Raw genomic sequence first — 12,217 nt, forward strand, 5'->3', positions numbered from 1 at the left:
ATCGGCCACTCTTTATTATTACGAACGCATTATAAATGGCTCCTGAAGCGGAAAATGCGGCAGCTTGGCCGGAGATGATACAAAAAGTCACGTGGTCACAGAAACTCTCTCGGCGTCGTCTTCTTCCTCGTCTGGCTCCGATGCCGCTGTCAGCTTTCCCACACAGCCATTCCCTCTGCAAGTCGCTGACAGCACTGGTGCACTACCTGTCGGTGTGGTGATTTCGGCGAGCTCTATCCTGTGCTCCGATGGACTAACATCCGACTTCTGCTTCTCGGTAGCTGCGCCCGGCTCCTTTGACGCCCACGCGAGTACGCGAATGTGGTCGGGCACGTAAAATGGTACAAGGCAACGTAAAAACCATACCATTACGTTTCCTAAAACGAGTCATCACTTTGAAGACGTCGCAATGCTTTCGCATTGATCCACACATGGACACCCAAGAGCCTTTGACCTTAATTTTTTCCTAAAGCGAGGCGAGGTAGTATACGTACCTACCACAAAGTGCCAAAAATGAGGCAATAAAAAGTTGAGCTAAGCTTTTACAAGTCGTTTTTATTACGTGGCGTTAGCATTGTGGAAGCGGAAGTACTTTGTGTTTGCTGAGGTACATTATCTAGCATTCCCTGTCCTTCAGGTGGGAGTGCGAAACCACACTTAATATCTTTATTTTGCTGTTGCAGCAGCGCCGCATTTTACGGCGCAAGAGGATGCAGCGCCGCAGATTTCGAAGTGGCTAGCTGACAAAGCGAAGAGTGACACCTGACTTGCGCGGCTTGCGCGCCACCGCAGTCAAAGCAGCCAAGCGGACCGAGCGCGCGAGCAGCTTCTCTGATAGTGGAACTTTAGAACCATTGATTTTGCCTTTCGTTCTACTTATTTTTTGTCAGGACCAGCCGTGATGTTTCTGACGCGTATTCGTCTATGAATTGCCGAGCGCAACCTGCCTTCCACGTATTTTTGTTCACGTAAGTAGTCAGTGGCACCCTTTTCTGGGGTTTATTTACAGCGCGTTTCGGGCAAGAGGTTTTGCGGCAAGTTCCGAAATGAAGGCGCCTTTATTTTAAATGGGATCTCGTATATTGTTTAAGAGGCATGTTCACGTTGGCGTACGTTTCTTTTATTGCTTGAGTATTGGAGTTTCCGGAAGCTTCCTAGAATTGCTTTTGTAACTTGCCGTTGATTGGTGCTCCTTATAATGACATTGCGTTGCGGCGTTGAAAAGAGGTTGAGGTGGTTGAAGCTCCGGCATTAACACCTTGTGCTGGTATTGTTTATCAACTGATCGCCAATTTCTTCCATGTGCATTATTACTGCATCGTTTTCTGCGGGTTACGCGTTTCAGTGTTAAACTCGAGGAGAGGAATAAACGGCAGAAGCGTCACTGGGCTTTTTCCGCCCATTCCTCGAGTTTAATACTGAAACCTGTGCTCTATAGCCTGTGCTGACCGTCCGCTATTGTTATCTACCTCACCTGTATCGCGCTATGTGTTCGCCGTTCTTTGCGACGCCTGCGCGACGCACGCTTATAGTCCTAGGATCTGGGCATGGGCAAAAGTTAGAAGCCCCAAAGTTTGCCCAGCGTACATGGACGGGCTTTTGGCGCGAACGCGGGCTCTCAGTAAAAGAAACTGAGCGCGAACAATTGGTTTCATGCGCCAGTATAATGCGTGAGCATTAGTTCTTCCCAGTTTTGCCGCTTTTGCGCGTCGTTACGTTTTTGTGCGGAATGATGAGACCTGCTATAATCATCATCGCAGAGCCTTGGGAATCTTCCGTTGACGTTCTTGTGCAAGATCACTCGCAGAAGGCGCGGCGTCCATTGGTATACATTTAACTATAAGGAAAGCCCCACGCAGAAGTGTCCACGCGGATGCGACTCGAGACCCCGAGATGCTGCCGACCACAAAGCACCTGGATATGATTATAGTTACCTGTAATTGCCTGCGATCTACGTAATTCTGCAAAAAACGAAGGTTTACGTATTGCTGTAGTTAGAGGCGCCTCCCGGCATGCCTCATTTACGACTGTTCTCGGTGAAAATGAAGGAAAGTTACTTCCCATGCGGCAGTGAAAGGTTTCTCGTCATTTTGCTTTGAGTTGCTCCGTTCCCAGGCAGCCTGCTTCTCGCACAGGTTCAATCTTGTGTGCACGAGCTTTATTTGCCTGTTTATGTGTGTCAGTGTGCGTGAAACAAACGCTGGTGACGCACAAATTAGATGTTTGCTCCTTTGCGTGAGTTTTTGGCTTTCTATTAGGCAACTACTCATGTTGGCAAGTGCAATTGCTGGATATTATACAGTTGGTCCAAATAAGCTTTGGCTGAACATCGTAATATTGATATGTGAACTCCTTTATCTTTTACGGGTGAGCGCTTTTACCGTCCACGAAATGTTATCGCTCAGCGCAGGACGCGTCTAAATGTATAGGAAGTTTCTAGAATGTTACCGATGCTTCTATCCGCTGTCTGTTGTCGCCGAACCTTGTGTAATCTGATTGCATGTATGCGCGACGCAAATGGCGTATAACTTTGTGGAAGGCACGCGGGTCCCAGCGGTTGCTCTGGAACGTTCGACGACTGATCTACAAAAGCGGACGCGCTTGACCCGCTGATCAGATTTTCGACGATCGCCGACTGTTCGCCGCTCACGTTGTGCTTTCAGTGTAGCCTGTTTTGTGGGCACAGGTTCGCCCAATAAAAGCTAGTTTTGTCTTTCACAGTATTGGTAGTGTGTTCTTTAACGTCACTACCACGCGACAATATGTTGAGAGGAGTAGAAATTTGGGTGCATTAGTGACAGCGAAAGGGCACAGGGCAAGACAAACGAGATGACAGCAACTTTGTCATCTTGGCTTTGCATTTTGTAAATGCGCTAGCATTAGTAGCGCCAAAGTCTTCGCGCTTTGAAGAGGTTGGATGTTTGTCAAATTAGCTTCCCAAAAAACACTTTGCATTGTAGTTAACGGAGTTTCAAGTTTTTGAACTAGTGCCTTGAATAAGTGCTACGTAATGCTAATGCATTTGGCTCTTAGTTATCAATATATTGCTAATGAATTTTCTTGTCCAATCCCTAGCATTGCTCCCTACCACGAACCTATTTCCCCATCCGGAAATGAGCCATGCATGTTCTGGAAATGATTTTGGTTTATCCCATTCTTCGTGCTCGCCATAGGCACCAACATTTTTCTGACAGTTACGTGCATTTGTGCATTGCCACTTTGGGTAAACTGCAGGCCGGGTTCTGCGTAGTAAGGCGTTTTGTCAGCGTCATTCTTCGTGCAGCTATCGAAAATTGCGCAGGTAGGCATGATCGCAACACCAGAAGTGCCATCGAATCAACAATGCAGCAGCGGCACAGCTCACTATATCAGCGCGAACAGGCAGTTACCTAGCAATGACAAACAGGCTCGAAGTACTATCCGAAAATGACGCACATGAAAATTGTATAGTTTATTAGCGCATATTGCAGCCCTATCATACGGCTATAGCAGGAATGGAAAGCATAAATTAGCACACAGGCAAGTTCACATCAACTGTAGAAGAAAATACAAATAAAGCAGTCAGTGGTATGGTATGGTAAAACTTTAAAAACCGGAAGGCCAAGCCTCTCGGCCGCATCGTGGGCCTGCTTGATAGCCCAGAGTTGGTCATCCAGAAGAGGGCTGCGGAGAACCGCCTCCCATCTGGCCGAGCTCTTAGCGATGATAGAGCGTGACCGGGCACACCGCCAGAGCATGCGCTCTAACGTGGCTATTTCTCCACAATCGTGGCAGGTAGCATTGGTGTAAGCATCCGTATGGATTTTATGTAAGAGCGACGGATTGGGATAGGTATTCGTTTGTAGTAGACGGAGCGTTAATGCTTGAGCTCTATTGAGGCGCGGATGAGGAACAAAGATTCTACGGCTGAGATAGTAGTGTTTTGTAATCTCGTTGTAGGTGGAGGGCGTGTCCCTGTTCTCTGGGGAGTCGGCTTCCGACTGGTCGAGGGTAGCGCGGTGGGAAAGTTCACGCGCAGCCCCGTGAGCCGACTTGTTGAGGTTGGGAGGAGCACCCTTTAACTGACCCTGATGTGCGGGAAACCAATAAATGAAGTGGTGCGTGATAGTCTTGCCCCCAATAATTTCTTAGGGCCTGTTTGGATACGGTGCCTTCTTCAAATGCTCTGACTGCAGTCAATGACGAATAAAAAGTTATTTATTGCCAAAGGCCTTTTAGTACAAGATAATTTATTCCGAGATTCTATAGCACATGGAAAAATAATATTGAACATGATATTATAAGCGAAAAACTATCTTCCAAGAATAGGATCGCCAGGGGGCGCCGAGAAGTGGGGACGCGCAAACATCGGCTCCCGTTTCCTGAAATGTTTTCGGTGTTACCGTCCGCAAAAACGCTTGAACACTGTGCATCATTCGACGCAGTTTGTTGCAGGCATCAAGCTGATACCGGATTTGTATCAGTAGGTGCATTTTTTGAACTTTTATACGACCTTGAACTTTTCGTCACGCCGGGCGGAGCTAACTAACGGGTTAACGCCGGTGGGGAGTACGGGCTAGGCCTTGGCCTAGTGGTGGTGGGGCATCATACCCGAAGTCGAGATGGTGGAGCGTGTAGAAATCACCCCCGAAGAAGCAAGGTGCCCCGGCTGGACCACGGCAACGGGGCAAGACTAAGAAGGCAAGGCAAGGAACTTCCAAGTCGACGCCGAGCCCGGTAAAGCAGGGAGGCGGCAGGGGTGGCCGCCGAACGGTAGCCCCACGGAACGCGCTGAAGAAGCTGGCCTCAGCCTCAAGGCTCCCGAGACTGCCACGGGACCGTATTCGAGTCATTGTTAGGTCAACGGGGGGCCTCGACGTGAAAAAGATCAGCAACATTAGAGTGCCACAAGCGCTGGCTATGGCAGCGGCGCTTTCACCCGACGAGGTTGGCGAAGACATCGTCTCCCCAAATAACGTGCAAAACATCTACGTCGTCTCAACACCAGAAGAAAGGAATGCGTGTGCTTACGCGATGTTTCAACAGATACACCTGCGCGAAGGGGTCTTTGAAGTGGCCGCGTACATGGCCGCCTTGGACAATACATGCAAGGGTGCTGTGAGGGGAGTCGATGTCGAGTTCAACGATGCTCAGCTCCGCGCAATGGTCGTACGCCAGCGGAATCCCACCGCGTTGGAGGTGCGTCGCATCAAGACGACCACCACGGTTATCGTCCTGTTCGACGGACTGATGTGCCGAACTTTGTCATGTGTGGAGCGGGCATGCTGTCCTGCTCTCTATACAGTAAGGCAAGTTGACGTGTGCTACGGTTGTGGGGAACTGGGCCACAGGGCCGATGTATGTCCTACCCGAGCGGGCGAGCGGGCGCACTATCCCAGGATCGCGCAGTTGATGAACGAAAACGCCAGTCTCAAGGATGAAATCCGGAGAATGAAGGCCGACTTTGAGGCCTTCCGAAGCGCCGGCGCCGTCCAAGCGGCCGTGCCAAGGCAAACGTCTACGGAAGAAGGGGCCACAGCAAGAGCGGTCAAGCGCAGAGCCACCTCCTCCCAGGGTACTGTTGAGGACGTGAGCACGGCGGAGGCTGCCATGCAGAGGTCCTTGTACCGCATGCAAAAATCCTTTGCCGAGCTGGTACAGAGTAACCAGGCTCTTCTACTCAGAGTGCAACTGCTTGAGAACAACTTGCCAAGCGATGTGACCTACACTACGGCGACGCCGCCAGGCCAGAGACTGTGTCCAATGAAATGCTACAAGGCAACCAGCAGTCGTGGGCTGACAGACAAGATGGCATTTCAGCCCAGCTCCGGTCCAACATGGCCAACCATGGCCACACCGGATAGTAAGCTCATCGTGTGGCAGTGGAACTGCGCCAGCTTCCGGAGGCGCAGGCCTCAACTGGTGCAGTTCATCAAGGCCCGGGAGCCGCAAGAGAAGCCCCTCATCATTTTGCTACAGGAAACGGGAATGGAAATGATTTCCCTCTAGGGGTACCGAGCTGTCTCCTCGTTGGCGGAGAACGGGCTCGGCATCGCGATATTTGTTGCAAACAAGTGCGCCTTATAGGAGCACCATCTCCGTCTTGGCAACATCAAGCTGGAAGCGTTGCTCGTCGAGATCATACCAAACAGTTGGCTCAAGAACAGCGTCTACGTTATCAATGTGTACTGCTCTCCTAGGGACAACCGGCAGACCTTCTACAGCCTAACAACCAAGGCATCGTCCAAGGCGAGGGAGACGCCGCTCGTTATGGCTGGAGATTTCAACGCGCCGCCTGAATCCTGGGGCTACGTGAGAAGCGTTTCCAAAGGCTGCAGACTCCCGCAGGCAGCAACTGACAGCTCCCTAGAACTGATAACCGAGCCCCAATACCCCACGAGCATGGGAAACTCGGTCTCGAGAGACACCACCCCAGACCTGGCCTTCGTCAAGAACGCGTCGGGAGCGGAGTGGCACAACTTACAAGAGTACCTGGGAAGTGACCACTACATCATGGAAATCTCCCTACCGGTCAGCGCGGCCCCGCAGAGGGCCTTCGAAATAGTCGACTAGGACGCCTTCCGAAAGAGAAGGAAGGACGACCACGAAAAATACGACTCGTTTGCGGACCTCGTAGCGCAGCTCAAGAAGGATGTAGCTGCGGTCACCAGGAGCCTCGAAACAGATTTCGTGCTTGACCGCAGGGACGCTTGATCGGCGCACCTGCTTGAAGCCAAGAATTCCCTCACGGCCAGATGGAAGACGCAGAAGCTGAATCGCAACCTGTGGAGGAGGATCGCGACCCTCGAATTGCACTGCAAAGAGCTCGGCCAGCAGCAATGGAACGAATTATGCGCTTCCGTCGGCGGCCAGATGCGTGCGGGAGGCAAGTGGAACCTCCTCAAGCAGTTATTAGACGACAGGCAGTCCAAGATAAACCACACTCTGGCCATCGATAGGCTGGTCCACAAGCTCAATAGTGAAGGCGCAGCTATGAACGAAGTGATGGACGAACTCGCGCGTCGCTACCTTCCCATCGGGCAGTTTGGGCCAGAAGATTACCCGGCCTATGGCGGCAACGCGGACGAGGAGCTCGACGTCCCCTTTTCCGTCTCGGAAGTCAGAGCGGCCCTTCAAGGCCTCAACGGAAGATCGGCGCCCGGGCCGGATGGAATCTCGAACAGACTCCGAAATTTAGACGACGGCTCTATCGAACTGCTCACCAAAGAAATAAACGATGTCTGGGCTGCCGGCATCGTACCGGATGCCTGAAAGGAAGCCACTGTGATCCTAATTCCGAAGCTGGGCAAGACACCAGCCAAGACAGTCTGCGACGCATTTCGCTCACGTCTTTTTTGTTCACTTTACCGACGTCAGTAAGCCCAGATACCCCCTTCACGAGACCACGCAAACGGCTCATTCATATAGGTCCATTTGGTATGCAGCTTCGCACTAAAAAACACTTAGCCATGAAAGCGTTTCATCTCGACGTGCCGAACTGCAATCCAGTATTTCCTGCCTTTTCGAGCAGCTCCCAAGTAAACATAGTGATCTTTTACCGCCTTTTTTGGTAAGCTGTTTCCTAAGCTCTTGAAAAGAACGTTGGGCCGAGTTCGGTGCGGTGTACTGAACCTGCATAAAATGAAAGACTTCGTGAAAATCTGCGTGGCCATGTGGTCACGCTTGTAACTACTGTGTTTAGACACTCGAGCCCGCGACCTTAGAATGAAAATATCAAGTAACGTAATGAATTTCCGGTGAGCTTTCAACTTCATCCACTTCGGCGTATCCTAAAGCAGCTGCTTTCTAAGTAGTAATGAACAGGTTACAGAGGCTCCTTCTATAGTTAGCGATGGAGTTAGAAAAGTTTCGATAGACACGAAATGGAGGAAAGTGGCAGGAGATGGAATAACAGTCGATTTATTCAAAGGTGGAGGAGACACCTTGCATGGCTTACGAGCTGGCGGCTCTTTTTACGATGGGGTCGCTTTATGGCACCACTTCACGACTTCAAGGGTTCCAAATAAGTGGAAGATTGCCATTGCTATACTAGTCCACAAAGAGGGAGAAGTTAAGCAATTGAACCAACATAGGCCCATAAGGTTACTTCCAGTATTGTATAAATATTCACCAACATAATTTGCAATACAATAAGGGCAACTGGGATTCTGTGAACCAAAAGAACAGGCTGGCTTCAGGAAGAGATACTCTGCAATGGATCAAATCTATGCCATGGACCAGGTAATCGAGAGATCCGCAGAGTACACTCAGTTTCTCTATATAGCTTTGATAGATAATCAAAAGGCATTTGATTTAGGAGAAATCCCAGCAGTCATAGTGGCATTACGTATTCCAGGAGTAGGGGACGCTTGTATAAATATATTGGAAAATATCTACAGAAATTCCCCAGCTACCTTAATTCTCCACAATAAAAGCGGAAAGATACGTATAAAGAAAGGGGTTAGACAAGAAGACACAATCTCTCTAATGCTTTTCACTGCATACATGGAAGAAGTATTCAAGTTACTAAACTGGGAAGGCTTATGAGTAAGGGCCAATGGAAAATATCTCGGCAACCTTCGGTTTGCAGGTGACGTCCGCTTCAGCAGCACTTGGGACAAGTTTCAAGAGGTGATTGAGGACCTTAACAGAGAAAGTGCAAGAGTGGGTTTAAAGAATGATAGGCAGAAGATAAAGATAACGATAAATATCGTGGCAAGCGAACAGGAGTTCAGAATCGTCAGTGAACCTGTAGAGCCGCTGAAGCAGTACGTATACCTAGGTAAATTACTCAGAGGGGACCCTGATCATGAGAACGAAATTTACAGAAAAATAAAAAAGTGTTGGAGCGTACACGGCAAACATAGTCAGATCCGGACTGGAAGATTTCCAAAGAGAGGTGCGCAGTCAGTGCATTCTACCTGTGCTAACATATGGGGCACAAACCTGGAGACTGACAAAAAAGCTCGAAAAGAAGTTAAGGACCGCACAAATAGCGATGGATCTTAGATCTTAGGTCTTAGATCTTAGATAAAACGTTACGATAAAGGAAGACAGCGGGGTTAATCTGAGAGCATACGAGAATAGCTGATGTTCTAATTGACATTGAAAGAAAAAAATGGAGCTTGGCAGGTCATGCAATGCGTAGGTTAGATAAGTGTTAGACGGTTAGGGGGACAGAATGGGTGCCAAGAGAAGGAAAGCGCAGTCGAGGACGATAGAAGATCGAGTGAGTTGATAAATGTAATTCCCAGGAGGTAGTTGCAATCGGTTGGCGCAAGACAGGGTAAATTGGAGAAGGAAACGACAGGCGTTCGTCCTGCAGTGGAAAATAGGCCGATGATGATGGTGATGTAACTTACTGTCAAATTGGTTCGTGGAAAATAGAAGATTCCGACACCATAAAGAAAGCACTGAGGTCAAAGTCACGATGATCGAAATGTAGGGTGACTACATATAGAGGTTGATGTCCAGCCTCAGAAAGAATGTTGCTACCGTGTAATAAATCTGCTTGTCTAATCCCGGCAAATTCCACCAGCTCATCAGTTAATATTCCACCGCCTAACTTCAATAAAGTGCAAGATGCATTTTCTTCTGTTTTCCAGTTATGCGCTTTCTAGCTTATGAGCTCATTATTTCGCTTATTCTTGTATGTATAGTATTGTTTATTATTTGTACAGGAGTGGCTACATTTTTTTTACATTGTTTATTGAAAGAATTCTATTGTTTGTCTTTTTTCTAATATTGACATTACCGACCGTTTTATTTTTGTGCAATACTTTAATGCTTGCATAAGATGTGTATAAATTTCTCCACTGTCTATTATTAATTTAAGTCTAATATGTTTTGTTATATGCCGTATATACTATTTCTATCCTTCTATAACGCCCCCCTTACCCAATGCCTCATACGAGGCCTGTAAGGACAGTTTAAAAAATAAAGATGTTGGTATACAAGTTTAGCGCCTAGAAATATCGGTCTTATAGAATGTTTGATCTATAATTTTGATGCACGGTAGTTACAACAGAGCCAAACTATGAAAGCTTCAAACAAATGTATCACGGCCATTAAAAATTCAGGCGCAGTCTGGCATATGAGTGCATAGCTATGTTAGTGAGTGCCACAACTTGCAGGGCTTGGAGTTCGTTGTATGTTGCCTCTTTTTGAATGTATAATACAGTGCCATAATCTTGCTCATCATGACGTGTTGATGCGAAACGACATAAAAAATCATTAGCTTGTTCGAAGACCGAATTAGCCAAGTAGTGCCAAGATGATCATTCAGTTTGTGTAAACCGGAACGCCTCCCGTTTCAAAAAGTACCTGTGTGTTCCTCATGTAGAACACGTAAGAACGAATCATAATTGAAAGAATGGTGCATTTACACTAGTATAGGCTGCCTTACGGAAAGCGCATGCACAAATTGCTTTCAGCCTTGTAGCATTGACATTGCGGCAAAACTATATTGCAACACTTCGGTAAAGACTTGGCGTTTTGAGTGCTGATCTCGCACTGGAGCAGATTATTACCTAAATGTAATAGATTAGAAGCGTTTTTTGAAGATGTCAATCATGACCACGTAGTATAGAAAGTGAAGCTTTATACCTGCGGCAAGCATGAACAGTTTCTGTCTTTAGGTGTGTTGCGGTCAGTGGACATGATGGAAAAATTTAAACGTATCGTTAACGGCTTATTTCTGTCTGGCTTGTCAGCCTAACCGTTGCTTACAAAATGTATATCCACTTACTTGATTCTAATTGTACATTCCTTTCTCGCAGGTAACTACAAGGAATGGACCTTCGAAAGCCATTGCACCAAGCAATAGATGGGGTACCTAGGTGCATACTGATAGTTCCAGAAACGCTAAGAGAAAACCTCAAGTTCCGAGCGAAGAAGGGAGATGTTGTACAGTCAACATTTCCCAAGAGCGGTACACATTGGATGATGTACATTGTCTTGCTTATTCTGAGAGAAGGAGACGCAATGACTACATATGAAGAGTTTGCTAAGGAATATTGCTTTATTGAGTATATGAACATAAAGGGCTGGAAGTCATCTCTGCCCATGAGAACATTTGCCACGCACTTGCCCTTGAGTGAGGACACCATCAGCGAAGAAGGAAAGTACATTTACGTTGCCCGCAATCCGTGGGACGTGTGCGTTTCAATGTACCACATGGTGACCAACCTCAGCTCATACAAGTACCAGGATGCCACGTTCGAAGAATTCGTTAACGTATTTGTGAGCGGGAACTTTGGGTACGGTGACTACTTCGAACATGTGGCATTGGCTTACAACCTTAGGCAGCAACCGAACGTGCTGTTCGTGACTTACGAAGAAATGAAGAAGGACACTCGTGCCGTCATTATCAAAGTAGCACACTTTTTGGGAGAGCACTATGGACGAGCTTTATTAGAAAGTGAAGCACTGCTTGACATAATGCTGGAGAGCTCCAAGCCTGAACACATGCGAAGTGTCGTAGTCGTTGACTTTCGCAAAAGCCGTAGACCTCACGGGAAGAAGGTATTAGACCCAAGCTCCATAACCTGCAAGCAGGGCTACGAAGGAGATCAAAGGAAATACGGTCTAGTGCGAACAGCCAAAGTCGGAGGGTGGAAAGAACACTTCACACCAGAGCTGCTCCGACGCATGGAAGCTAGGATCAGTGAGGCAGAGATGGTGTCATCCTTTATGGATCTCTGGAAGGACATCCGAGATGAGGCATTCAAATTATCGCAAAGTGTCTGATGAGAAGTGCCTGTTTCACTGAGCCGAAAGAAAGGTCATGGATTTATGCATGTCATTTTCAGCAAAAATAAACTCGCTTATCAAAATAAGCAACTGGGACGATGGAAAAGGTGCATTGCGTTATTTGGCCTTATGAACTATTAATATTATGCGCTTTCTCATTAAGAGCTTTGTGATCATTGCAAAATAATTAAAAACGAGCACATTTTCAGACAAAAATGCGTCCTCATTGTAACTAAGCTGATGTATATTGCGCTATTTCGATGCGCAAAGTATGAATGCTCTTTCAAACGCAACTTGAGTGTCACTTTGAATGTGCATGTTAACATGTATTTACGAGAAACCTGTAAGGTACATGCTACAAAAAGAGCCGACGTATCCACTACTTCTTGTAGTGGAAACAGGTGGTCAACAACGAGGCTCACAATTGGTGTATCTGCTTTGCAGATGACGCATTAATATGACGCCAACGCATCTGCACAATTCCGCT

General features: G+C 47.6%; 1 protein-coding gene across 1 annotated transcript; it reads left to right on the forward strand.

The window, feature by feature from the left end:
- Positions 1 to 806: 806 nt before the first annotated feature.
- Positions 807 to 11,930, forward strand: LOC142574273 (3-beta-hydroxysteroid sulfotransferase-like). The gene is made up of 2 exons (XM_075683396.1): positions 807 to 968; positions 10,758 to 11,930. Exon 2 carries the CDS (start codon positions 10,771 to 10,773, stop codon positions 11,725 to 11,727), a length of 957 nt encoding a protein of 318 aa, XP_075539511.1. The 5' UTR covers positions 807 to 968; positions 10,758 to 10,770; the 3' UTR covers positions 11,728 to 11,930.
- Positions 11,931 to 12,217: the final 287 nt, after the last annotated feature.

This window comes from Dermacentor variabilis, chromosome 3, assembly GCF_050947875.1.
Source record: "Dermacentor variabilis isolate Ectoservices chromosome 3, ASM5094787v1, whole genome shotgun sequence".
NCBI lineage: Eukaryota > Metazoa > Arthropoda > Arachnida > Ixodida > Ixodidae > Dermacentor > Dermacentor variabilis.

Coding starts and splice junctions, on each gene's coding strand:
- LOC142574273 (XM_075683396.1), top strand. CDS start 10,771: ATGGACCTTCGAAAGCCATTGCACCAAGCAATAGATGGGGTACCTAGG.